This window comes from Ostreococcus tauri (genome assembly GCF_000214015.3).
Source record: "Ostreococcus tauri WGS project CAID00000000 data, contig chromosome 14, whole genome shotgun sequence".
Taxonomy (NCBI): domain Eukaryota; kingdom Viridiplantae; phylum Chlorophyta; class Mamiellophyceae; order Mamiellales; family Bathycoccaceae; genus Ostreococcus; species Ostreococcus tauri.
The window spans coordinates 1-25,020 of NC_014439.2; the positions used below are offsets into that span (position 1 = coordinate 1).

At 53.2% G+C, this 25,020-nt stretch overlaps 9 protein-coding genes across 9 annotated transcripts; 5 read left to right on the forward strand and 4 right to left on the reverse strand.

Annotated features, from left to right (window-relative positions):
* Positions 1-971: 971 nt before the first annotated feature.
* OT_ostta14g00010 (Phospholipase C, phosphatidylinositol-specific, Y domain) lies at positions 972-1,397 on the forward strand (the record flags this gene model as incomplete). The annotated part of the gene is made up of 1 exon (XM_003082744.2): positions 972-1,397. The coding sequence occupies one exon, from the start codon at positions 972-974 to the stop codon at positions 1,395-1,397; it is 426 nt and encodes a 141-aa protein (XP_003082792.2).
* A 48-nt stretch (positions 1,398-1,445) lies between these two features.
* Positions 1,446-3,143, reverse strand: OT_ostta14g00020 (Zinc finger, RING-CH-type; the record flags this gene model as incomplete). Its single annotated transcript, XM_003082745.1, has 1 exon — positions 1,446-3,143. One exon carries the CDS (start codon positions 3,141-3,143, stop codon positions 1,446-1,448), a length of 1,698 nt encoding a protein of 565 aa, XP_003082793.1.
* Positions 3,144-3,509: 366 nt separating this feature from the next.
* Positions 3,510-4,151, forward strand: OT_ostta14g00030 (Proteasome B-type subunit; the record flags this gene model as incomplete). Its single annotated transcript, XM_003082746.2, has 1 exon — positions 3,510-4,151. One exon carries the CDS (start codon positions 3,510-3,512, stop codon positions 4,149-4,151), a length of 642 nt encoding a protein of 213 aa, XP_003082794.2.
* A 35-nt stretch (positions 4,152-4,186) lies between these two features.
* Positions 4,187-4,828, reverse strand: OT_ostta14g00040 (Ankyrin repeat; the record flags this gene model as incomplete). Its single annotated transcript, XM_003082747.2, has 1 exon — positions 4,187-4,828. The coding sequence occupies one exon, from the start codon at positions 4,826-4,828 to the stop codon at positions 4,187-4,189; it is 642 nt and encodes a 213-aa protein (XP_003082795.2).
* A 326-nt stretch (positions 4,829-5,154) lies between these two features.
* OT_ostta14g00050 (Lipase, class 3) lies at positions 5,155-8,412 on the forward strand (the record flags this gene model as incomplete). Its single annotated transcript, XM_003082748.2, has 1 exon — positions 5,155-8,412. The coding sequence occupies one exon, from the start codon at positions 5,155-5,157 to the stop codon at positions 8,410-8,412; it is 3,258 nt and encodes a 1,085-aa protein (XP_003082796.2).
* A 64-nt stretch (positions 8,413-8,476) lies between these two features.
* OT_ostta14g00055 (unnamed product) lies at positions 8,477-9,085 on the forward strand (the record flags this gene model as incomplete). Its single annotated transcript, XM_003082749.1, has 1 exon — positions 8,477-9,085. One exon carries the CDS (start codon positions 8,477-8,479, stop codon positions 9,083-9,085), a length of 609 nt encoding a protein of 202 aa, XP_003082797.1.
* Positions 9,086-9,140: 55 nt separating this feature from the next.
* On the reverse strand, positions 9,141-9,668 carry OT_ostta14g00060 (Ankyrin repeat; the record flags this gene model as incomplete). Its single annotated transcript, XM_003082750.1, has 1 exon — positions 9,141-9,668. One exon carries the CDS (start codon positions 9,666-9,668, stop codon positions 9,141-9,143), a length of 528 nt encoding a protein of 175 aa, XP_003082798.1.
* A 116-nt stretch (positions 9,669-9,784) lies between these two features.
* OT_ostta14g00066 (unnamed product) lies at positions 9,785-11,149 on the reverse strand (the record flags this gene model as incomplete). The annotated part of the gene is made up of 1 exon (XM_022982477.1): positions 9,785-11,149. One exon carries the CDS (start codon positions 11,147-11,149, stop codon positions 9,785-9,787), a length of 1,365 nt encoding a protein of 454 aa, XP_022841263.1.
* A 283-nt stretch (positions 11,150-11,432) lies between these two features.
* On the forward strand, positions 11,433-24,956 carry OT_ostta14g00070 (Dynein heavy chain; the record flags this gene model as incomplete). The annotated part of the gene is made up of 1 exon (XM_003082753.2): positions 11,433-24,956. One exon carries the CDS (start codon positions 11,433-11,435, stop codon positions 24,954-24,956), a length of 13,524 nt encoding a protein of 4,507 aa, XP_003082801.2.
* Between the last annotated feature and the right edge of the window lie 64 nt (positions 24,957-25,020).

Consider the following 25,020-nt stretch of genomic DNA (forward strand, 5'->3'; position numbering starts at 1 on the left):
CCCTAAACCCTAAACCCTAAACCCTAAACCCTAAACCCTAAACCCTAAACCCTAAACCCTAAACCCTAAACCCTAAACCCTAAACCCTAAACCCTAAACCCTAAACCCTAAACCCTAAACCCTAAACCCTAAACCCTAAACCGGAAAGAGACGGCGCTCAGGTGGGATTGTGGTGGTACAACTTAACCCGCAATATCCGGTTCCAAGATCGACTGAAGCGTTTGAGAAACTTCGACGACGCGTCGAAGAATGCGCTCGAGTACCTCGAGACGTGTGAACCAAGAAAAGCCAAGGCTTTACCAGGCCGAAAAGCTAAATATGGCTGATGAAGAGGTGAATGAGCTGATAATAACGGTCTCCACGCGAACAGAAAAACATTGTAATTCATCTGTCGATAGATCCAAGCGAGTTTCTGAGAACAGAAAAATAGTCCATACCGCGAATGACGGGACGCGCACAGATGACGGAGCGAGGAGACAACATGCAAATTATTCCCGGTGATGTCATTGAATAGTTTCTAGGAAACTATTGTAATTTGTAATACAAATCGATGCTCCTTTCAAGCGACGCACGTACCTTTCAAGCGTGAACGGTACTCAGTCTACACGCAAGCGTGTCGTTCAACGCGCTCGTGGCAAAATTCGAGCCTCCATGTAGTAAGATGTATGCGCGCCCTGTCGCTGCGTTAGTATTATGTGGTGCATCAAAATCATCAAACCCTACTCCTAAAAGTGAGGGAAATATACTACTAACACTTTTACACCTGTCTTAAATACGAGACACCTGGTCGATAAAAGGAGTAAACCCAAAACACGTGCGAAAGATTCTTCCCGCGCCCGCACTTCTCCGCGCGCATGTGCTGTCGCGCATTCGCTTCCGTCGCCCGACGCACACACGTCCAATTTGTTCGTACTACTTTGCGCCACTCGCGCGTTGCGACTATCGACGCTACCTCGCGGCGTTGCGTCGCTATGTCCGCGGGACGAAAGCCTGGCGTTGCGTCGGATGAGGAGTTCGATGCGTTCGTTGCCGCCGCCTCTGGGCGACAAATCCTCGTCGTCGATGCGCGCAATCCCGATTTTTCAATCGAGCCGGATGATGCAAAGTTTGGCGCAGACGGTGGATCGGCACCGATTTCGCTGTGCGGTACCCCCGCGCGACCGAACTCGATGAATATTCCTTACGAGCGGGCGGCGAAGCGGTTGCAACCGCGAGGGGTCGAAGCGCTCGCGGTAAAGACGGCGGGTGATAAAACGACCCCCATCATCACGCACTGCGGTGGTGGCGGGCGGGGACAAAAAGCGAAGGAAGCCCTCGAAGTGTTGGGGTACACGAATGTCATCAATGGTGGAGGACCCGCCGTCGACGATCTTTGGATAAAGTTTGGCGAGTTGTAAAAAAGTTACAGCGTGTTGATACATGTCGCTATTTCATATCGATGCGGCTCAACCTTGTCGAGATGGCGCAGGTGACGTCGCGCGCGTCAGTTGCCCAGAGCTTCGAATGCGATTCATCTCTCCCAAGCTGTTGCGCATGAACTCTTCTGTCATTTCCGTCAGTGGCGCGAACACGAGCAATCCCGATTCAGCGGCGCGCTTGTACGCATCTCTGGAGTTTGCGACGTGAAGAGGATCGGATTTTGTAAGACCCCAGTGTCCTCGCGCGATTTCACCGAGGAGCTGTGACCTCGACCATCGCGCGTCTCCGAAAAACACAAGAAGCTTAACGGCGCTCACTCTCTGGATTATTTCGAATGCATCCCTTGTTCTTTTTAGTAAGCCAACCGTCGTAGCAATCTTCCAAGATTTTAATTCGTCGTCGAACTCGGTAAGAACGCCGACGCGCTCGCGAGAATTGTCCATCGTCTTCACAATTGAACCTGGTATTTCGCGTTCATCGTCGCCTCGTAAACTGTCGCGATACGTCTTGAAAGCCAGACTCATCGCACGCTCTATCCCGTCATCAAACTTGGCGTATCCGAGATCGTCGTCGACACCCACGACGAGACACAGTGAGACCTCGTCGTCGTCACATGGACCACCAGTGAATGATTCAACTTCAACGCCAGCCTTGACATCATCGACAGAGACGTTGTACTCTCGCGCGACCGACTCGAACGCCTCCGAGAGCACCACCCTTCGTCTGTATCGCTGGTACACATCGTAAATCGGTCCAAAAGGTGATAGGAGTTGACGAAGATGGTGCATCAGAACACCTCCCCGTCGATCTCGGTTCCCTGCTCGAACGCGGCGTCGTCCAGCGTTTCCACGTTCGCCCTCTGCATCATCATCATTTCTTTCTCCTTCATCTTCTGCATCCGCTACTTGATGTTCGTTCTCGCGCGCTCCTTGTCCTTCCCGTTCTTCAGCGTTTTCTTCCATCTCGTCGCCAACTTCTCCGTCGCTGTCCTCATCTTCATCGTCACCATCGCTCGTTTCCACAAAGGCTCCGTCATCGTTCAGCACGAAGTGCGCCCGTCGACCATCGACTCTTCCTCCGTCGACGAGCTCAAAAAGTCGACTCTCACCGCGCACGACCTCGTCGAGATCTTTTCTACCGTTCAAATTGACGGCGACGATGAGGTCCTCGCCCGCGTCCCCGCGTCCCGCGTCCGCGTCTCCCGCGTCTCGCTCGGCGTTTGAGTCGCTACGGTCGCCTTGTTCCTCATCCGACGAATCACGCTCTCGCTCGCGCACTTTCGTGATGAGATACGTGCCGTCGATCCAGTGTTCGTATCCGCATATTCTTCGAAGCCCAGCCGTCATGTCTTGAAGCTTCTCCTTCAGGCGCTCGCTAAAGGCGGCGTGCGAGACGAGGAGAAAGTCCTCGTCCACCATGGCGGCGATTTCCGCGCCCGTGAAGCTCGACATGAGCGTCAGTCTGCTCGGCGGCGGCGTCTTAAACGTCGTCTTACACACCCCGCACACGTTCGATCGATCATCGTCTCGCCAGTACGCCGGGTGCGTCGGTTGTGCGATGAGCACCACGCGCTGCCATCGCAAGAGACAATTGGCGTGAATGTACTCTTGCCCACCCCTGCACGCGCACGGGCGAATCAATGGGTCATCGCGGTCGTCCACCGAACCGTGGTCGAAGCAGAAGCGACAGAGTGAGACCTCGACGTCGACCTCGCTCGACCGCATCCTCGGTCACGCGCGACGCGGTGCGGCACGCGCGTCGACACGCGCGTCGTCGCGTCCTTCGTCACCCAACCGACGACTCGTGACGTCGTGACTGGTCGTGCCTGGGAAAACGAGACTTTGACCGATCCGATCTCGCCCGCGCGCCGCAGTCGCGGTCGACGACGGGATCCACGAACGCACGAACGACGCGCGCGGAACGAGGGCGTGGACATGGTTGATTACACCACCGTTCCGGTCTCCATGGGGGTGCGTGCGCGCGGGCGTCGCTCTCGAACGCGACGACGATGGGTCTCACAGCGCTCGTGCCGCGCTTTTTTCGCGACGACTCACCGGGCGCCACCGCGTGCACGCGCGCAGACGACGATCATGGCGGTGAAGTACGCCGATGGCGTCGTTCTCGGAGCGGATTCGCGAACGAGCACGGGGACGTACGTCGCCAATAGGGCGAGCGACAAGATCACACCAATATGTGAAAACGTGTGGATGTGTCGAAGCGGAAGCGCGGCGGACACGCAGAACGTCGCCGCGTATGTGTCACGATTAGCGCAAGAACACGCAGTTTCGGTTTCAAGCGCCGGGGCCGACGCGGACGAGGGAATCAAGTGCGACGTGAAACTCGTCGCAAACATAACGCAAAAAATCGCATACCAAAACAAGGACAGGTTACAGGCTGGGATGATCATAGCCGGTTACGATCGGAAATTAGGACCTCAGGTGTACGGGATCCCGCTTGGTGGAGCCATGATGGAGAATCCGTTCACCGTAGGCGGGAGCGGGAGCGCGTACATTTACGGGTGGTGCGACGACACGTTCCGCGAGAACATGTCAAAAGAGGAAGCGCAGGCGTGGGTAAAGCGCGCCATCTCTCTCGCGATTGCGCGCGACGCGTCATCGGGTGGTGTGATCCGTCTCGTCACCATCGATGCCACCGGAGTAAGTCGCCAGATGATACAACCCATCGAGCAACCGCTCTGCGACGAGGAGTTACCCGCGGTGAAGCGGTCGTGAACAAATTGTTATAAACGCGCTAAGACTAGGATCGATCAGCGCCTCTTACGACCGCGAGCCTTGGCCTCGATTGCCTGTTTCACCCTTGATTTTAGCTGTTCCTGATAGCTCTGCGTGTCGTTCTCCTGTTGTCTCGAGTAGTTTTTCCGCGCCTCTTCGGCGTTTTCACGAACCTTCTCCTCTACTTCCTCCGAAGTCATGTTGTAACAGTGCTCCCAGTACGTCTTCAGCGGAGCAACGCGGCCTTTGCCTCCCCACAAACCTCGCTTCACCGCCTCCAAGCGAATGGCCTGCACGCAACGATCGTGTTTCGCCTGTAAACCGAAGTCCACAGGGGACTTCATCCAGTCGTCTCGCTTGTCGATGTCGCAGTTCCTGCGTAAGAGCTCCATGACGACGCTTTCGTGACCGAAACCGACGGCGAAGTGCAATGCGGTTCGGCCGCCTGGATCAGGATCGTCCACGCCGAACGCGCGTCGATCGAGGAGATCGATCACTTTCCTCTGATCGCCTCGTCTCGCCGCATCGTGGAGCTCTGGAGCTTGGAACAATTTATGCGCCATTGCGCCTCGCATCGCGCGATCGCCCCCGTCGAGCGTTCTCCACGTCCACTTTGACTCCCACTCGGGAGGCGGTTCTTTCGCGTACTGGGACATCTCGCACGTCGCGTCCGTCATCGTCGTCGTCGTCGTCGTCGCCCTGTGAAGGACATTTTTCGTGCGTTACGTTTTCGCCGTTTTTTTCCTCGGCCGTCGAGTCGAGAGCAGGTTAGTTTATTCTTCGTCGACTTTACCGTGACGCGCACCGCGCTCGGGCGTTCGCGCCGCGAGCCGGTGAGAGAGCGTGGGCGAGCGTTTACACAACGTCGATCGCGTCCGCATTCACGTCGACGCGGCGACGGATCCATCGCGCGAGCGCGAGCTTTTGTGAATCAGTCGAAGATCTCGTTGCGCCGTGAGCGCGACGTGTGAGAGAACGAATCCGTCACAGCGAACGATTCGGCATGCGAAGCGCGACGACGGGGACGTTCACATCGATCCCTCACGCGCGTTCGGCCCCGTTGACGTCGACGCGAACGACGCGACGGAGGAGAGCGCAGAGAAGGGGCGCGGTTCGGGTCGCTTCGAAAGGAACCGACGCGTCGACCAGGACAGATGGAAGAGAACCGAGCGAGACGCCGGATCCGGAAGCTCTAAAAGCGTCGCTCGAAAGGCTGAGGGAGCGCATGCGACAGGTCAACAGAGAAAAAGTCGCGTCCAAGGCTGAGTCAAGCGTCGCGGCGGTCGCATCAGCCGTCTCGGAAGCGTCCGTGACTGAACCTGTTGAAGAGTCTGCCAAAAAGGCGATTGATGCGTCGAGAAACCCGATGGAGCTCACAAAACGTGTGGTAGATTGGTTTGGAGAAGTCGGTCGCAACGTAATCAAGGACGACACCGGGGAGGAGACGGACACGAACGAGTTGAAAACATCTACACCGACGATGAGCGTTGACGATGAGGAGTTGACAACGAAACCTCAATCGCAAGGCGGATGGTTTAGATGGACGAACGGATGGCGTGTGAGTGAGTCGATCGCATCTGCAACATCTTCGTGGATGCCGGTCAAGAGCGACGAGGACGTCGGTGCCCAGATGGTCGAGGACGCTGAGCGAGCCGCGGTGGAACCTTCGCCAAAGGACACAGAGTCTGATAGTTCGGACAATTTTCTACAGCGCGTACCGTTGCCGCCTTGGATTCGACAGCGCGTCTTTGGAACGAAAGAGACTCCTTCATCAGCCAGGGACGAGATGAATTTCGAGACGTCCTTGTCCACCACAGATGTGAACAACGCGATAAGCGGCGCAAACGAGACCGCGGCCAACGTCACGTCGGCTGCACTTGACAAACTCAATTCGGTTCTTATTGGTATCGAAGAGGCGGAGATGCGCGTTGAGAAGGATGTTCGCCTTGTTAGAGATCAATCCGCGGTCAAGGCGTTGCGCGATTCACTGCGTGACGCTCGTTCCTCGGCGAACGAAGCTCGCAGCGCAGCGGAAGGGCTTGAAGCGGCAGTTCGAGAAGTGAATAGAGCTCAAGCCGCTATTCGTTCAGAAGCTGGAGCGAAGGGTGAAGAAGCGCTCAAGGCGTTGGAAGTCGCCAAGTCCGCGGTGATTCAACAGGCTAAGAGCTCGAATAACGCCGTCGCGGACGCGCTCAGGCAAGTGTCGTACGTAGCGACTCGCGTCGAGAAGCTCGGATCGCTCGGTGATGAGAGTATGGGCGAGACACTTTCCCCCGACGTCAGTCGACCAGAGAGCGCTCGTCGCGGACTCCTCGGGGCTATTGCGAACGCGCGTGAGAGCGCACAAGATGCACTAGTTGCCTCAGAGTTGACGCAGACGATTTCGCGGCTTACCTCATTTGGACTTGACAAATCGAAACGAGCAGATTTCGAAGGCCTGAGCACGATGGTGAGGCCGGCGCTTCAAAAAGTCGTTGCAAACGCGCTTCGACCGGTCGGGGACGATGAAATCGGTGATGCCCGCCTCGCGTGCGCGCTCTCGGCGTGGATATACTACCTTCCGCAGATGCAACACGCGCTTCCACGGAACCGCTTACGACTGATCACGTCATCTTTGGATGAGAACAGAGTGATACCGTCATCGGAATTTCGAGCAGGCAAGGTTCTCATTGAAGAAGCGGCGACAAAAGCCGAGCGGGCTCTCGAGGAAGCTATGATGGCGAACCGAGTCAGCGCTGTCAAGGACGCCAAGCGCGAAGTTGCCGCGATGAACGCCGCGGCGGAAGCGGCGGCGCTCGCAGCGGAAGCTCTGGAGCTCGCAGCAGAACTTCGTGAGAGCGCCGAGGAGGAAGGCTCATTGGCGAAGGCAGTGGACATGGCGGAAAACGCGAAGAAACTCTCTATGGAAGCGCAAAAGAGAATGGAAGAAGCGTCCAAAATCGCCGAGGAGAATAAGCAAAGACTAAAAAAATGGGAAATGCAGCGTGAACTCGCAGTGCTCGAAAGTGAAATGAGGAAGACGGTGCTTGAGCAGCACAAGCAGAGGGAAGCGGAACGCATACAACAGGACAGGATGGAAAACGCGACACTCCCGGTTAATTTCTGCGTTGCTGCGCAAGATGACACCGCGACGCTTTGGGTTGTCGTCGAGGGCTCGACCAACATTGCGAGCTGGCAAACGAATTTCACGTTTCAGTCGGTAACATTTGAGGATGATTTTGACGTCAAGGTACACCGAGGAGCGTACGCAGCGGCGCAGACGATGTATAGACGCGTTGAGGAAGCAGTAAAGGCGCACGTTACCAAACACGGAGCTCGAGCGCGCGTGCGAATCACCGGCCACTCAATCGGCGGATCGATCGCGACTCTCTTGGCGTTGATGCTCCTGATGCGAAACGGCGCACCGCGGTATGCGTTAGCCGACGTGTGGTTGTTTGGAGCGCCATATTGTATGCTTGGTGGCGACGCACTCCTCGCGCGCCTCGGTCTTCCGCGTACGTTCATTCGATCGGTGATGATGGGTGACGACGTCGTCCCTCGATCCTTCTCTTGCTATTATCCAAAATGGGCACAAAATATCCTCGACAGTGGACCGTTTAACGTGGACACGTCGAGCGCGAACTGGTTAGAGGAAGATATGTTTTACACTCCTATGGGGACGTTGTTCATGCTCCAAGCGGCGAACGCGAACGCGAAGAACAGCGAGCACCCGCTCTTGCCTTCCGGCCCGGGCTTGTACTGCCTCGACGGCGACGGGTTGTTTGAAACACTCAGCACGCGCGCACGCTTGACCGATGACGACGATGGCGAAGAGTCTTGGCTCAACCGGCGACCGATGCGCGTCATGGAAGATTCAGAGGAGAACGAGGAGCCGCAACGGGTCGAGAACCTTCGGTTGCACCAAATAGCATGTTTGACTCAAAGCGATGCCGCACTGACTGCTTCTCTTATTCTGAACACGCTTCGAGAGGACCAGGACGCTTTACTCGACGCCGACGGCGGCGTCGCAGCTATGCTCTCTGCTCGCGGTAGGGAAGCGGCGCAACGAGTATTGCTAAACACACCGCACCCACTCACAATTTTGTCAAAGCCCGGAGCGTATGGCGACCGAGGTATCATTTCTCGAATGCATAATCCGTTCAACTACGCGAAGGCTCTGAGCGTGGCGAGAAAGGCGAAACCAAGACGTGGTGAATTAATAGCGGCGCAACGTAGAACGTCCATTGACGGCGCGCCAGCGAGCGGGAACGATGGTCCTTGAGAGGGCGACACTGTAACACTGTAATACAACCGTGAGCAAACACATAGAAAACGCGCGCCACAACATGGCGACCGCGACGGTGAGCGCTCGCGTGGCGCGTTCGACGCGCGTTGGCCGCTTCCATGGCCGTGATGCCGTTCGCGTTGCTCACTCGAGAGCATCCGCGAGCGACGACGACGCACACTCGTCCGCCCATCGTTCATTTCTTGGCGACTGGCTTCGAGACCCCCAGCGTAATCAACACGTCGTCGCGTATCTCGTCGCACACGGCGTCGGTGTCACCGCCGTAGATCGCTCTCGAGAGCGATACGCACAGACGTGGTGCTCGTCGGATTCGGGTGTGGACGGCGAGTTCACCGTGCGTACGACAAGCGCGAGCGGCACCGATAGAACGCTGACGTACGTCTTGAGCGAGGACGGTTTCGTGGAGTCGTACAAAACGAGTCAGATTTTCGGGAAGGAACCAGGTCAGGTTCGGCGCTTCGCTGCATTCGACGCGAAGACGGGTACACACGAGGTGAGGACCGAGAGCTCTCTCGGTCGCGAGACGACGACTCGAACCGTTTCAGAAGACGGAACAGAGATGACGTGCGTACGCCGATTCATTTCGAACGACCCGAATCACGACATCGATATCACTGCCACGGAACGTTTCGTTCGTCCGAGCGCTTGAGACGACACGAGCGTGGGCGCGTCGTACAGTAAAAAATTTTATTGAGCAAAAAATGTTATTGAGCACCCGTCCTGCGCGTTCTCGCGTCGACAATGAGATCAGCTAAGAGCTCGCGAATGGTGTTCGTGGACACGTCCAGAGGGCTTTCTCCGTCATTATCCTTGGTCTCCATTTCGCTTCCGAAATCGAACAACACCTGCAAGCACTTCTTCTCTCCCTGCGCGCTCGCGTAATGCGCGGCGAGGCAGCCGTCGGCGCACTTCGCGTTCACGTCCACGCCAGCCTCAAGCGCCTTCTTCAGCATCTTATGCTCTCCGCTGTACGCCGCTTGATGAGCCGCGGTCCATCCGTTGGAGTTCACGTGCTTAAACGCCTCTGGGTCGTTTCGAGCGATTCTGTTAAACTCGTCCACGTCCCCGTCTTCGATGGCGCCGAACAGGGAGGTTTGCGACGTGCTCGAGTCCGAGTCCGAGAGCGTCCCGTCGGTGTCGTCCGAGGAGGAGTCACCGCGACGATCGGACGATCTTCCGGTGGACGCCTTTCGACGCGTCGTCCCGGCGCCGCGACTCGTTCGCGCGGGCATGTTGTCGCGAGGAATACGGTGCGGCGGCGGTTCGGCTGTGGAAACGTCGTTGGAAATTTTGTCTCTGGAAATTTTCACATTTTGCTATGCGGTACTACCGACGCTTTAATTGCGGTTCACGCTCGCTGACGATCACTCGCATCGCAAAGGATCGTTCGAAGAATGCTCAGTGGCGTGCACGCGCGGACGTGTTCGTCATGAATGACGTAGAATCGTCGAGGTAACCGACGAGGTCGCTTGGCCGCAAACTTTTCAATCGCCCGCCGCGCCGAATCAGTGGTCGAACCAGACACGCCCTCGACGAAGACTGCTCGACAGACGCCGTGAAGTCTGGGCTTTGAACTCACGTAGGCCACCGGATCGACGTTGAAAATGTCCACGAAATTATCCGGATTCAGGTCTAAGACGTCTCGGATTGAGAGCTCGCAGAGCAAATGTCCGTGAACGTCCTGCTCACCTGGAACTCGCCCCCAAAAGCTCGACTCCACGTAAACCACCGCGTTTGCAGTTTCTTTTCGAAGCCATAAAAAGCAATCGGCGGCCGTTATGTTGAAATTGTGTTCTTGATGAACGACGATGAACGTGTCTTTTACGGAATCAAACAGAATCGATTCATCGAAGCACGCGCCAACTGCGCGATGCAGCGTTTGTTCGACTCCGAGAAAGTGTATGATATCCTCGGCGGTGACGACGCACTCGATACACTGGTCGTTTTCTTCGATCGAGAAGAACAGAGCGTGACTATCCCGCTCGTCGAGGAGTTTGATAGCGTCTCGCCATTTTTCGCGCGAGTCGCATTTCGTGAGCGGAGACGCAAACTCATCTAGACGCGTCGCTGGGAGCTCGAAAACCGTCTCGAGAACGTTCTGCGGCGATCCATCAACATTAAGGTCCGTGAGCCGATCGTCATCGTGTCCGAGGCCGTGTTCGCTCCGTACCAAACCGACAGTCTCCGCCGCGTCCAATTCGTCGTGCGCGATGCCTGCCGCGGAATCGTCCATCCCGGGCTCGGCCGGTCCCGCGAGCGCATCGGACAACTCGCGGCTAAAAAGTTCAAACAATGATCGAATTCCGATTAGCCTTTCATCCGTTGTCGGCATCGATTCGTGCACCAAGCAGTCCCGCATCGGGTCGCACACGCCCTCGCGTTCACGGGCACCCGTCTGGCGCAAGCGCTCGACGACGTCTCTCACCTTTGCGACGTGCAAGTCGATGACTTCCACGCCGGTCGGTCGTCCGTTCATCATTTTCCATCGCTGCACGTCTTCGAGCGTCGCGTCCATGTCCGAAACAGCGCCTCGGTGTGACGATAACCAACCTTCGGAGTCTCCGAAGCCAAGAAGATGAATCGACGTTTTTCGAGATGAAAAGTCAACACGCCCGTCCATTTTTAGTGCCGCCCCGCAGAGCGCGGAGCGAGGTCGACGAGGGAGCGGGACATCAACGGATTCGACATGGCTCTCGTGACGCCGTTCATTCATCGCAGCTCCCTCGCGCGCCCGCCCTCGCGCTCGGGATCGCCCGCACCGAGCGAAGCGTCAAGCACCAGTGAGAGCGTCCAGTTGGGCGAGGACAGAGCGAGATGGATACGAGAGCGCGTGGTTTTGCATCTCGTGTCGGGAGCACGCATCGAGAGAGATGGTCGAAAGGACTATGCGCACATAAACGTCGAGTCGAGTGCGATCGTGGAAGAGGTACGGTTGTGATGATGGAACGAACCGCAAGTTGAGACTGACAAACCGCGAAACACAGGAACGCATCGGTATGATGGATGAATTTTTCGATGGAGTCGCGCGGGATGGTAAACGCGTGGTGGCCATCTTTGCTCACGGTCAGATTGTGCGAAAGCCAAATTCCGGAGACGAGTTCGTGATTCGACTCACGCGTGATATTCCCAGAGATGTTCGTCGAGCATCCGTGCTCATTCGCACTTCCAACAGAGAAAGCGGGAGCGCCGATTATTTGCTTCCTACGTCTCCTCTCGTCGCTGGCGATGACGTGAACGTGCTACACATTAGTCCGGACTTGATGAGTTTGAAGACGCTCGAAAAATTCATGCTCGGCGTGTACTCCTTGTCGATGCGTCGTGAAACGTCAACGATTGCGCGAGTCCGTGGAGACGGCGTCGTTGATTCTGACTCTCTCGCTAGCGATCACGAGGCGCACGCGCACGCGTTCATGTCAAAACTTGTTGATGCATCTAATGCACGTCAGACGATTTTGTACGTGCCGGAGAACGAGGGCGGCGGTAACGTTGAGAACATCGTCGCCAACTGGACGAGGCAACTCCGGGCTGCACTGGGACGGAATGGAGATCAAATCGAAGACGACGTGAATTCGAGTGAATTCATTGAGACAGCGCTTTCTCCGCTCGCCGGTTTGTTACAATTCTGGCCCAAGCGTGCGGCGAACCTTCGGGGACTTCTCGAGCAGGTACAATCAGAAGGTGTGAAGGGGATATTAAGGCGCCTCGCGTCTCAGAAAAACGCCAACTATTTACTGGAAGATATGGACGCCTTTCGAGAATCGCTCGAATACGAGCTTAGAATCGCGAAGCAGGCGAATGTAGCGCTCAAGTTGGTGAAACCGTCGTGTGAAATGCTCATCACGGCTGAACTAGCGGATGTACGAGCGATTCTACCTCGGCTCGCCGACGTCATGTGCGACGCTTGGGAGGCAAGATGTTTAGAAGACGAAGAATCAGCGGAGGATCTCCACGTCGAACTACTGAAAAGAATTGGTGATCAAATAGCCGCCGTGTGTAAGCGCTCTTTCGACGTCAAGGACATCGTACGGGAGGAAGAATCGAGCAGCGACGATTACGACAAGGCCATTTGCACCCTTCGGGAATGCGCAAACGTCGCCGAACTCTGGAAGGAGGTTTATGTTGAGCGCACCGAAGTTGAAGATAAAGCTACACCTTGCGTCGATACTACGACGACGTTCTCGCATCTGGACGCTTTTTCGCACCGGTGTAAGGATTTACTGGAATTGTGTGAGGCGCGCGAACAGTTCGCACCGCCCATGTCTCGTTCGTTTCCAAGCACGGATGGCATAATCCGTTACAAGCTCGACGCAAGAATGCAAGTCATGAAACGCATTTTCATCAGCATCATTACCGAAGGTTTGGCAAATATTGAGTACGACATACTTGATGTGTCTACAACCCACTGGCATGACGATTTTGCCGCGTTCAAGTCGCGAGTCAAGAAGTTGGAAATGAAACTCTGCGCGATTTTCGGCGAAGCTCTAGAGCAAACGACGACACTGAACGCTCGAGCAGAGTTACTGCGCATTTTGCACACGAGTGTGGCTCGAAGGGACGCGACAATTCGAGCGTTGGAATACCACGCGGCGCGGACATACGGTTCGTTTGCGGAAGAACTGCAAGCGGTGAAGCGTCAATTTGATGCACACCGCCAGAAACCTCCGATCGAGGCAAAGCTCACGCAAACGTTTGGTTCAGTTCAGTGGGCGCGTAAATTACTGCATCGCCTCGAAGCTGGTTTCGGTGAGCTGCGACGAGCGCACGCAGATGGGGCGTTACCGAGTCTACCAGAGTTGATCGATTTACTTGCAGGGTATAATTTGACCACACCACAAATTCGTCTCTTCATCGACGAAAAGTATTCTGAATGGGAACACAAAATGCATGAGTTGAGTGTGGACGATCGTCTGCGACAGCCGATTTTGCGCGTCGAAGAAAGTGGACGATCGTGTGTGGTGTACGCAGATGATTTGCAAATCGCATGCATCGACGCCCGCGCATTCGCATCAATCTCTCGAAATGTTCCGATTGGTCTCAGGGAAGTTGCGTTCGGCGATGTCCAAGCCTCGCATCACGCGCTTCGCGAGCGACTCCTCGCGTTAGTGGACAGAAACAACTCGTTATTGGAAGAAATCCGAGAGGGACAGCACGTGAAACAGCTCTTCGAAGGAAACATTGGAATCTTGCACAACCTCTTTCGTGCGGCCGCGACAGAATTAACGTGGCGATCTGAAACATCCGTAATTGATCGATTTTGCACGGAGGCAGACGCATTTTGCACGTTTTGTCGAGATAGACTGGTCAAGTTTAAGTTATTGAGTTCACGAATAACCCTGGCACTCGAGAAACTCTCTGGCACTCTGTTACATGGAGATGTAAACGATGGCGTGCGCTCCCTGAATGAGCTGAACAGTGCGTACAAGGATCGTGTTGATGATATTCGCGAACTCTTTCGGGATACGAGCGACGCGGTTCGCAAAATGCTCAGGGATCAACTTGATGCCATCGGGAACGTTGACGCACGAAGTCAACCGTGGGTGATGTACACAACGCACGTCGAAGAGTCCTTCGTCTATGCGCTCCGCAAAGTTTTGATGCGTATGTTGTCACATTTTAACACTACGATGGGGCGACGCGTATGCGAATTAATGCCGCAAAAGCCGATAGTTCTGATGCACTTTGACCTGAAGCGCGACGACAGCAGCAATCAAGTTGAGACAACACCTGGAGTGGCTCATCTGAGTAACATGATACAGGTCCTCTTTAGCGATGCTCTTGGCGTTTACGAGAGTATTCCTCAGATGTCTGCAGAGCGTTCTTTTCACGAGAGACTGGTCGACGATAATCGTGAAATCATACATCGGGTTTGGGTGAGTGTGGACGACTCGATGAAAATCATCACTTGCGAACTCACTAAACTGGCGCAGCACTGGGAAGAACGCTATTGTCATCTTTGGTCGAATCAGGCTGTTAATTTTGAAGATAATGCCGCCATAGAAGCACACGTTCGCCACCTACGAGAGTCCACAGAGGACGTTCAAAGCGAGGAGCAAACTCACGTTATTGGTTTTGTGCGAGTCGAGTGTGGTTATCTGAAGCAAAGTTTGCTCTCTCTGTCACGAGCGAACGCGGAGGAGACTATTGGAATGTTACGATCGAAAGCGCAGTCCGAAGTACAAGAGGTGATTCGCTACTTTTCGTCGAGTTTGGCAGTCTTTGAGCGGACGCCCTCCAACATTCCTGAGCTTGTCGCCCACGTAGGTGCGATGGAGAAACTTCGGTCCAGTCTGGAATCAGTACCAGCGACGTTCGTCAAACCGAGGGAGACTTTTCGCGTTTTGAATCAGTTTGCAGACATCACAGAGACAGAGTCCGAACTCTTGGCGTCGATTGACGGTGAATTTGAAGAGTTCAAAGCGTTGTTGGAGACGGTCGAGTCAAATCTTGTTACAACAAAAGACGTGTTCAAAAAGGAGCTGCAAGTGTCGATATCGGATCTTGAAAAGGATTCAAAGGAGTATCACACGAAGTTTGCGCTCTCTGCACCCACGCAGACGCACCCTTCTTGCACGCAAACCGCGTGCGACAATGCGTGGGCCTTCATCGAGAGCGTCGACGAAGCGCTCACCCTATTCAACGAGCGCGCCAAGGTGATCTTGAGCGGACTCGTGGTCTTTAAGGAACTCTCTCATCCTTTTCTAGATGATATCGAGGAAGTACGAAGTGACTTGGAGCAGCTCAAATTCCTTTGGCAGGTCGTAAGAGGGTGGAATACCATGTATGAAGGATGGAAAGATGGCAAATTCAACGACCTGGACGTTGATTCCATGGAAGGCTCGGCGACATTGCTGTGCAAAAAAATAACCAAGCTAGGTCGCGGTAAAGTTAAAAACTGGGGCGCGTGGATCAGTTTGAAGGAAACGGTTGATTCATTCAAGCGCATTACGCCTCTCATAATTGACATGCGGAACCCAGCGATTCGGCAGCGACACTGGGAGCTCGTCATGGATGCGTGCGGACAGCGATTCGATCCAGAAAGCGATGCGTTCACGTTGGATAAGGTCGTGGAGCTCGGTCTAGATCACCATGCAGAAGCCATATCCGAAATCAGCACGGACGCTACGAAGGAGCTTTCTGTTGAAAATACACTTCGCGGCATCGCGAACGAATGGACAAATATAGCTCTCGACACCGGTCCATTCAAGGAAGGTAGAGACGACGTAATGAAGCTACGCAGCGCTGAAGATATTTTCAATGCTCTTGAAGATCACACGGTGACGCTGAGTACTCTGAAAGCGAGCAAGTTCTTTTCTGTTTTTGAGCATACAATCACGTCATGGGAGAAGACGCTCGGGATGGTGAATGACGTGGTCGAGATGGTGTTGAAAGTCCAACTTGCATGGATGTACCTCGAGAACATTTTCATCGGCAGTGACGATATTGCACGACAGCTCCCCAAAGAGACAGAAACGTTCGGTGCGATCAACGTTCGTTTCATCGATGTCATGCAGGAAATGCATCGGACGAGTAACGTTGTCTCGGCGTGCACAGCAGCGCAAGCCCCTGATATTAATGATACTCCCGACGACAAGCTATTGTTAGAGCTTAGCGACATGGACGCAAAGCTTGAACTCATTCAAAAATCGCTCGATGATTATCTTGAGTCGAAAAGGCAGGCCTTTCCACGCTTTTACTTTCTGAGTAACGATGATTTGCTGCAAATTTTGGGTCAGGCCAAGGAACCGGAGAACATCCAACCGCACCTTAAAGGCATGTTTGAAGGCATCAAAAAGTTGAAGATGCATGCTCCGGATCCGCTCACCGGCAGGAAGCACTATGAGTCTGTCGCGATGACATCTCCAGACGGAGAAACGATTCCTTTCGACGATCCAATTCGCACGGAGGGACGTCCGGAGGAATGGTTGAACACTGTAGAGGCAGCCATGTACGCAGCCACAAAGTCGCAATTGGCCAGCACATACGACGCACGCCGCACAAAGGGCGTTAAAAAGGACAAGTGGGTCAAGGATAATCCAGGTCAGATGCTCATCACAGCTGGCTGCATCGCTTGGACGACAGAGTGCGAACGCGCGCTACGCGATCCGGAAGACGTCAAGGATGCTCTCAAGAAGTTGAGACGGAAATGGATTCAATACCTGAACAAACTTGTTGAGTTGACGCGAACGTCTCTGGATAAGGTGACGCGTAAAAAGGTGACGGCGCTGATAACCATCGAAGTGCACGCGCGAGACGCTATCGAGAAGCTAATTAGGAGCGGCTGTTCGTCACCGAGCGATTTTGAGTGGATTTCACAGCTGAGATTTTACTGGGATCGCGAGACGAAACATTGCACAGTGAAGCAAGTTCTCAGCGTGTTTGACTACGGATACGAGTACCAAGGTAACAATGGTCGATTAGTGGTCACGCCACTGACCGATCGATGCTACATGACGCTTGGCGCGGCGATGTTTACTCGTCGAGGAGGTAATCCACTTGGCCCAGCGGGCACTGGTAAGACGGAAACGGTTAAGGATTTTGGCAAGGCGCTCGCGCGTTACGTCATTGTTTTCAATTGTTCTGACGGTGTAGATTATAAGATGACGGGTAAGATGTTCAGTGGATTAGCTCAAACGGGAGCATGGGCTTGTCTAGACGAATTCAACCGTATCACGGTTGAGGTATTGTCCGTCGTCGCAACACAAATCAGCGTCGTCATGGCAGCTGTCAAGCAAAATTTGACAATGTTCGAATTCGAAGGTCAACGCATTCGTTTGATTCCATCTTGCGGTGTGTTTGTGACGATGAATCCAGGCTACGCCGGCCGCGCTGAGCTCCCCGACAACCTCAAAGCCATCGTTCGACCAGTGTCAATGATGGTACCTGATTTTTGTCTGATTGCTGAAATAATGATGTTCAGCGAGGGATTCACAAACGCCAAGTCACTGGCCAAGAAAATGGTAGCAATTATGGAGTTGAGTCAACAACAACTCAGCAAACAAGATCACTACGATTACACGTTACGTTCATTCATTATTCCTATTTCTCGCGCCGCGGGAACGAAGAAGCGCGAAACTCCGAACGTGGACGAACATCTAATTTTGTTCAACGCCATGAGAGACTTGATCATTCCGAAACTCGTCTATATTGACATCCCACTATTCAAGGCGTTGATAACCGACTTGTTTCCCGACGTAAGTGCGCCGCAGGAGGATTCAGTCGTACTCCGAGAAGCGCTCATTGAGGAGTGCAAACACAACAACTTACAACCAGAGGACGCATGGATCTCGAAGATTGTGCAGATTTTTGACTGTAAAACGGCTCGACACGGGAACATGATCGTGGGGAAGACTGGATCGGGAAAAACACGAGCGAGAGAAATGTTAATGAAAGCGATGGCGCGATTGAAGCAAAATGGAGTGCACAGCGAGAATTTCCAGAACGTCGAACTGTATCCAATTAATCCACTCGCATTGTCAAACGACGAACTTTACGGCTCGTTCGACCAAGCGACACACGAATGGTCGGATGGAGTCTTAGCGAAGATCATGCGCGACGTGTGCAAAGACGAGTCACCCAATCAAAAGTGGATTATAATGGATGGTCCGGTGGATACGCTATGGATTGAAAGTATGAATACGCTCTTGGACGACAATAAATTGCTGACACTGCTCTCAGGTGAGAGAATTATGATGAGCTCTCAGGTGTCCATCTTGTTCGAGGTTGAAGATCTTTCACAGGCGTCGCCAGCGACTGTTTCTCGAGCCGGGATGATTTACTTCAACGTTGAAGATCTTGGATGGCAACCTTACATCCTAAGCTGGCAGAGTGAAAGGAAGCTTCATGGTGATGCGGATGAGATCATCGAGGAAACGTTGTCGAGGTGCATCGACAAATACATCAACGAAGCGTTGGAGTTCAAGCGCATGAAGTGCACGGAACTCGTGCAGACTGATCAGCTTGCAAACGTTCGGCAATTTACGACGCTTTTTGACGCGCACACAGTTTCGAGCGCCGAGCACGTTGAAGCGATATGTGTGTTTTCTCTAGTGTGGTCGATCGGGGGATCGATTGACCATGCGAGTCGCATACGATTCGACGATATGCTACATCGCATCATGCCGCCGAAGCTATTCCCGCACACACCGGCTTCGGCACCAACAGATGTGACAGTGTTCGATTTCTATTACGACAACGACCGTTGCGCTTTCTTGCCGTGGGTGGAGAAAATACCAACGTACCATCTCCCTCATGAAGGATTGCCGTTCTTTAAAATTATGATACCGACAATTGATTCCGTTCGGACGAAGCATGTCGCGTCGCTCCTGCTTGGCGCTGGCTCAAATACGCTCATCGTTGGCAACGTGGGCGTCGGCAAGTCTATGGTTGTCGATTCTTTATTAACTGAACTCCCAGAAGGATACGTTGGCAGTAGAATTACGTTTAGCGCTCAGACGAGCTCTAATTCGCTTCAAGAAACTGTCGAGGGCAAGCTCGAAAAACGTTCAAAAGGGAGTCTCGCGCCTCCCGGAGGACGAAAGCTCGTGCTCGCCATCGATGATTTGAACATGCCAAAGAAAAGCGAGTTCGGCTTCATCCCACCGCTAGAACTACTAAAATTATGGAACGATAATGGCTTTTGGTACGACCGATCCAAGCAAGAGCGAACTTACGTGAACGACATGAAGCTCCTTGCGGCCATGGCGCCACCCGGCGGCGGTCGTAACCAGTTTTCCCAGCGCATTTTGTCCATGTTCGCCGTTTTGAACATGACGGATCCTTCAGAATCCCAGCTTGAGAGAATTTACGGTACGATACTCGGTGAAATGCAGTCCGATTTCGACCAGTCAATCGCATCACTCGGCTCGAATATCGCAAAGGCCAGTATCGCCGTGTTCAACTCACTCGTCTGCGAACTCTTGCCAACTCCGACAAAGAGTCACTATCTGTTCAACACTCGAGATCTTTCGAAAGTCATACAAGGAGTCACACGCGCGACGAAACAGTTTTATGATTCCAAAGAATCGATTCTGCAGTTATGGATACACGAAAATATGCGTGTCTATGGCGATCGTCTGTGGGATTTGAAGGATGTATCATGGCTTCAGAGACAAATCGACAGCACGATGCAAGTACATTTCGGTACGTCATGGAACGAAACGTTACCGTCGTCTTTATCGTCAAGTTCGTCTCAAGTGACGAGGAGTAAGGTCGACGAGGAGTTCCATCTCTGCCCCCAGTTTGTTTCATTCATGCGTCAAGGTGTGGACGCGCCGCCGTACGAAGTTGTCGGTGATGTGCCAGCACTCAAAGAATTTCTCAGCGAAAAACTTGAGGATTACGGACTGGAAGCTGGAAACGCGCCGATGGATCTCGTTCTTTTCAGTGATGCGATGACGCACGTGTGCCGTATACATCGCGTCCTCACTCAACCTCGTGGGCACGCCTTACTTGTCGGCGTAGGAGGAAGTGGACGTAAATCGCTGGCGCGACTTGCAGCTTACGTGGCGGAGATGACATCTTTCTCTATCGAAATCACCAAGAATTACAAGCAACTCGAGTTCAGAGAAGATATAAAGGTGTTGTATCGTCAAACAGGCGTTACTGGCAAGCCGACGGTGTTCATATTGGATGACACGCAAATTGTCAAGGAGACATTTCTGGAGGATGTGAACAACGCACTGACCTCTGGTGAGATTCCTGGTCTGTTTGCGAAAGACGAAGTGAGCGCTATTTGTGAAGACATGCGCAAGATTGCAAAGGCACAAAATATTCGGGCGGTTACTCACGACGAGCTGTTCGCATTCTTCATGGAGCGCGTCATGCAAAACTTGCACATCGTTTTGTGCATGTCCCCTGTTGGAGACGCCTTCCGAGAGCGAACGCGAATGTTCCCTGGATTGGTTAACTGTTGCACCATCGACTGGTTCAATGATTGGCCGGTGGACGCGCTGAAGGAGGTCGCTGCGAAAAAGTTGCAAGGAGATGACGTGGAATCACGAATAAAAGATGACTTGTGTGAAATTTTTGGGAAAATTCACGCGTCGACAACATCCGCCGCTGCCGATATGTTCTACGCAATCAAGCGCAAGATGTACGTAACGCCAACAAATTATATCGAATTCGTCAACTTTTTCCGAGCGCTAATGGTTGAAAAGAAGCGAGAGTTGAACACAAAGATTGATAAACTCCAAGGTGGTTTGACAAAACTTGCGGAAACCGAGGTTCAAGTTCGCGACATGCAAAGCGTCTGCAAGGACAAGGCTAAAGTGGTTGCCGAGGCAAAAACGGACTGTGAAAAGCTACTCAAGGTGATTGTCCAGGACAAACGTGCGGCGGATGAACAAAGCATGCGTGTCAGTGCAGAGGCGGAGCGAATCGAGGTGGAAGCGCAAAAGGCAAATGTCATTGCGGAAGAATGTCAACTTAAGCTGGATGAGGCGTTGCCAGCGCTCCGTGAAGCCGAAGCTGCGTTGAATGTCCTGACAAAGAAGGACATGGGTGAGCTCAAATCATACGTCAAACCTCCCGCATTGGTCGAGTTGTGTTTGAAAGGTGTACTGACCGTGCTCAAGCGTCCGACAACTTGGGACGAAGCAAAAAAGCAGCTGGGAGATTCAGGCTTCTTAGAGCGCTTGCTCCATTTCGACAAAGACACGCTCGTCGATGGATTATTGACAAAAATGGCAAAGTTTGTGAACAATCCTGATTACCAACCTGACGTGATCGGCAAAGTTTCCAATGCAGCAAAGGGATTGTGCAAGTGGGTTCACGCGATGTTTTCGTACGGCAACGTTGCGAGGGAAATCGCACCCAAGAGGCTGATGCTCAAGCAAGCACAGGATCAACTCACAACGAAACAAGATGATCTTGCCCTTACGCAGGCGAGTTTGGCGGAAGTTATGGCTAAAGTGGCGGCGTTAAAGGAAAATTACGAAAAGTCGGCCTCAAACAAGGCCTCGCTAGAAAGTGAACTCGCCGATTTGGAGCTCAAGCTCGAACGAGCTGAAGCGTTAGTTGACGGCTTATCAGGCGAGAAGAAGCGATGGGCGAGTTCGATTGAGGAATTTAGCGATCAGATTGTGCGTCTTCCGGGAGACGTTTGTATCGCTGCCGCTTTCATGAGTTACGCCGGCGCGTTTCCGTCCGAGTATCGAACGGCGCTCATCGTAGACTCTTGGGTGCCGATGTTGAAAGAGACGGGTATTCCCTGTTCCAGTGGCTTTGATTTCGCAAAATTCCTCGCTGACCCCTCGGATGTGCGAGATTGGAACATTCAAGGCTTGCCTGCCGATTCATTTAGCACCGAGAATGGGGTCATCGTCACTCGCGGCAATCGGTGGCCGTTGCTCATCGATCCGCAGGGTCAGGGAAACAAGTGGATCAAGTCGATGGAAGCTTCGAACGGGCTGATCGTTACAGCTTTACACGCTCCCGATATGGTGCGCCAGGTCGAACACGCCGTTCAATTCGGCGTTCCGATCCTCATACAGGATATCAAGGAGACTATTGATCCAATCTTGGAGAATGTTGTCGCAAAAGCCTTCATTAAGAAAGGCGGCTCGATGACGGTGAAGCTTGGCGACAAGGAGCTTGATTATTCTTCAAACTTCCGATTATATTTTACCACCAAGATGATGAATCCACATTACACGCCTGAAGTGAGCACCAAGCTGGCCGTTATCAACTTCACCGTGAAAGAGCAGGGACTTAATGCGCAGCTCAGAGATTTGGTTGTGCGGCGTGAACGCCCCGAGCTGGATGCACAAAAGAACGAGCTCGTCGTAAAGGTGGCGAGGGGTAAGCGCAAGCTAAGCGAACTTGAAGATTTGATTTTGGATTTACTGAGCAAGGCCTCCGGGTCTCTACTCGATAACATCGAACTCATTGATTCCCTGACTCGCTCAAAGAACACGAGCGAAGAGGTCACGGTGAGTTTAAAAATCGCAGAAACCACTGGAGCGGAAATCGAGCGAGCTGCGGCGGCGTACGCTCCTGCCGCAATCCGCGCCACGATGCTGTATTTCACTTTGTACAGCCTCGCCGATATCGATCCTATGTATCAATTTAGTTTGGACGCGTACACGAGCTTGTTCGACAGTTCGATAACGAAGTCAAAGAGAAATACATCCGCGGGCTCTGATGAAGTGGATGCACGCTTGAACGCTTTGAACGAATACCATACCTATGCTGTCTATCGTTACACTTCTCGCGGTTTGTTCGAATCACACAAGCTTCTGCTTAGCTTGCAGATGTGCGTGCAAATTCATTCTCAGCTCGGCCGCGTGCCGCCAGATGAATGGCAATATTTTGTAAGCGGCGGAGAGCGAGGAGCAAGCGGTGCTCATGACTTCGGCGGCACCGATATGCGTGATGAGACGCGTTCTTGGTTGAATGAAGATCAGTGGTCGAACGTACTCTCGCTGTCGATCAGCTTTGAGAAGGTTCTTGGTACGCTTCCAGAATCGATAAATGAAACGCATACGAGTGATTGGGAGGGGTGGTTTCGACACTCCAAACCCGAAACACAAGCGCTTCCAGGTGGTTGGGAAAAAGTGGTGACGACGCTTCAGAGACTCTTAATTTTGCGGTCACTGAGATTGGACCGCGTGGAGAGTGGAATCAGGCGTTACGTCGCCGAGAATCTCGGACCGAAGTTTATCGATCCACCCGTTCTCAATCTGAATGAAGTGTACTTTGATTCAACCTGTGCGGTGCCGTGCATCTTTGTCCTGAGTTCCGGCGTAGACCCAACGGCAAATTTGAAGCAATTGGCGGCGAGCAGAGACATGAGTGATAAGTTGTTCTCTGTCGCTCTTGGACAAGGTCAAGCGTCGATCGCCACGGAGCTCATCGACCGAGGACGGAAAGAAGGCCACTGGGTATTTCTTGCAAACTGTCACCTGATGACCTCTTGGCTGCCAAAACTCCAGGAAATTATTGAAAACTTCGATGATGATGCACCGCATGAAAATTTTAGACTGTGGTTGTCGTCGAATCCCACGCCTGATTTCCCGCTAGCGATTCTTCAACGCAGCTTGAAGATGACGACGGAACCGCCCAAGGGATTGCGCGCGAACTTGGCGCGCTTGTACAGCACGTGCGTGTCGGATGAATCATTCAGTCAGTGTGCAAAAAGAGATAAATACGGGAGATTGTTATTCTCACTGTCGTTTTTCCACGCACTTCTGCTCGAACGGCGAAAGTTTGGAACTCTTGGGTTGAATATTCCGTACGATTTCAATGACACAGATTTCTCCGTGAGTGATGATTTGTTGAAGTCGTACCTAGACGGTTATGAAGAAACGCCGTGGGATGCGCTACGCTACCTTATAGGCGAAGCTAACTACGGTGGTCGCATCACGGATGAGATTGATCGGCGCGTCATCAAGGCGTATCTGCTGCAGTTTTTCTGTGAGGACGTTCTGATGGAGGACGACTTCGCGTTGACTAGCGGCGCCCTGGGGAAGGTCTATCGCATTCCGTCGTGCACAAATGAGCTCAAAAACCATCGGGAATTCGTCAACAAGTTACCGCTAAGTGATCAAGCCGAGGCGTTTGGTCAGCATCCGAACGCGGACATCTCTTACATGATTGCCGAGAGTGAGGCAATATTGCGCGCGTGCACGAAATTTCATATGGCAGATGCGGGCTCGTCCTCCGCGAGCTCTCAGGCGAGCGCTGCGGCCCAAACCGAGTCTCGCGTCCTGCAGATAATCGAAGATATGCTTAAAACCGTTCCCGTCGCGCTCGATTACGAGTCGATCGCAAACAAGAAGAAGCATGATATGAGTCCGCTCAACGTAAATCTACTGCAAGAGATTGAGCGCTACAACACGCTTCTCTCCGGAGTGCACTCGAGCTTGAACGAATTGAAGAGAGGCATCAAAGGATTGATCGTTATGTCGAATGACCTGGATGATATTTTCCACGCCCTAGCCGCGAACAAGGTGCCCAAGAAGTATCTCAAGGCGTATCCATCATTGAAACCGCTCTCATCGTGGACGCTCGATTTAGTTCGACGCGTCGAACAAATGTCATCGTGGGCTCACGGCACGTACCCGAAGACATATTGGCTCGCTGGTTTCACTTACCCGACGTGCTTTCTCACATCAGTGTTGCAGGCCAGCGCTAGGAAGGATTGCATACCCATAGACGCGCTCTCATTCACGTTTTCAATCGTCGACGAGAATGTCGACTCGGCGCCCGATGACGGCGTCTTCGTCAGTGAGCTCTATCTCGAGGGTGCCGGCTGGGACTGCGAGAAAAAGTGTCTGCGCGAGCCAAACATGATGGAACTCATCGTGAAGATGCCCGTGCTGCACTTCAAACCGACGGAGAGAAAGAGGAAATCATCGGCTCGAGCAAACGTTTTTGAGTGTCCCCTGTACATGTATCCCGTGCGTACCGGCACGCGCGAGAGACCCTCCTTCATCACCATGGTCGAGCTCGACGCCGGTGATGCGGGATCCGAGCATTGGGTCAAACGCGGAACCGCCTTGTTGCTCTCTCTCGCGAATTAACGACGGCTTCAATGAAAGAATGTTAAATTATCAAATTACCACAGAGCTTCAACAATTTTGTCGC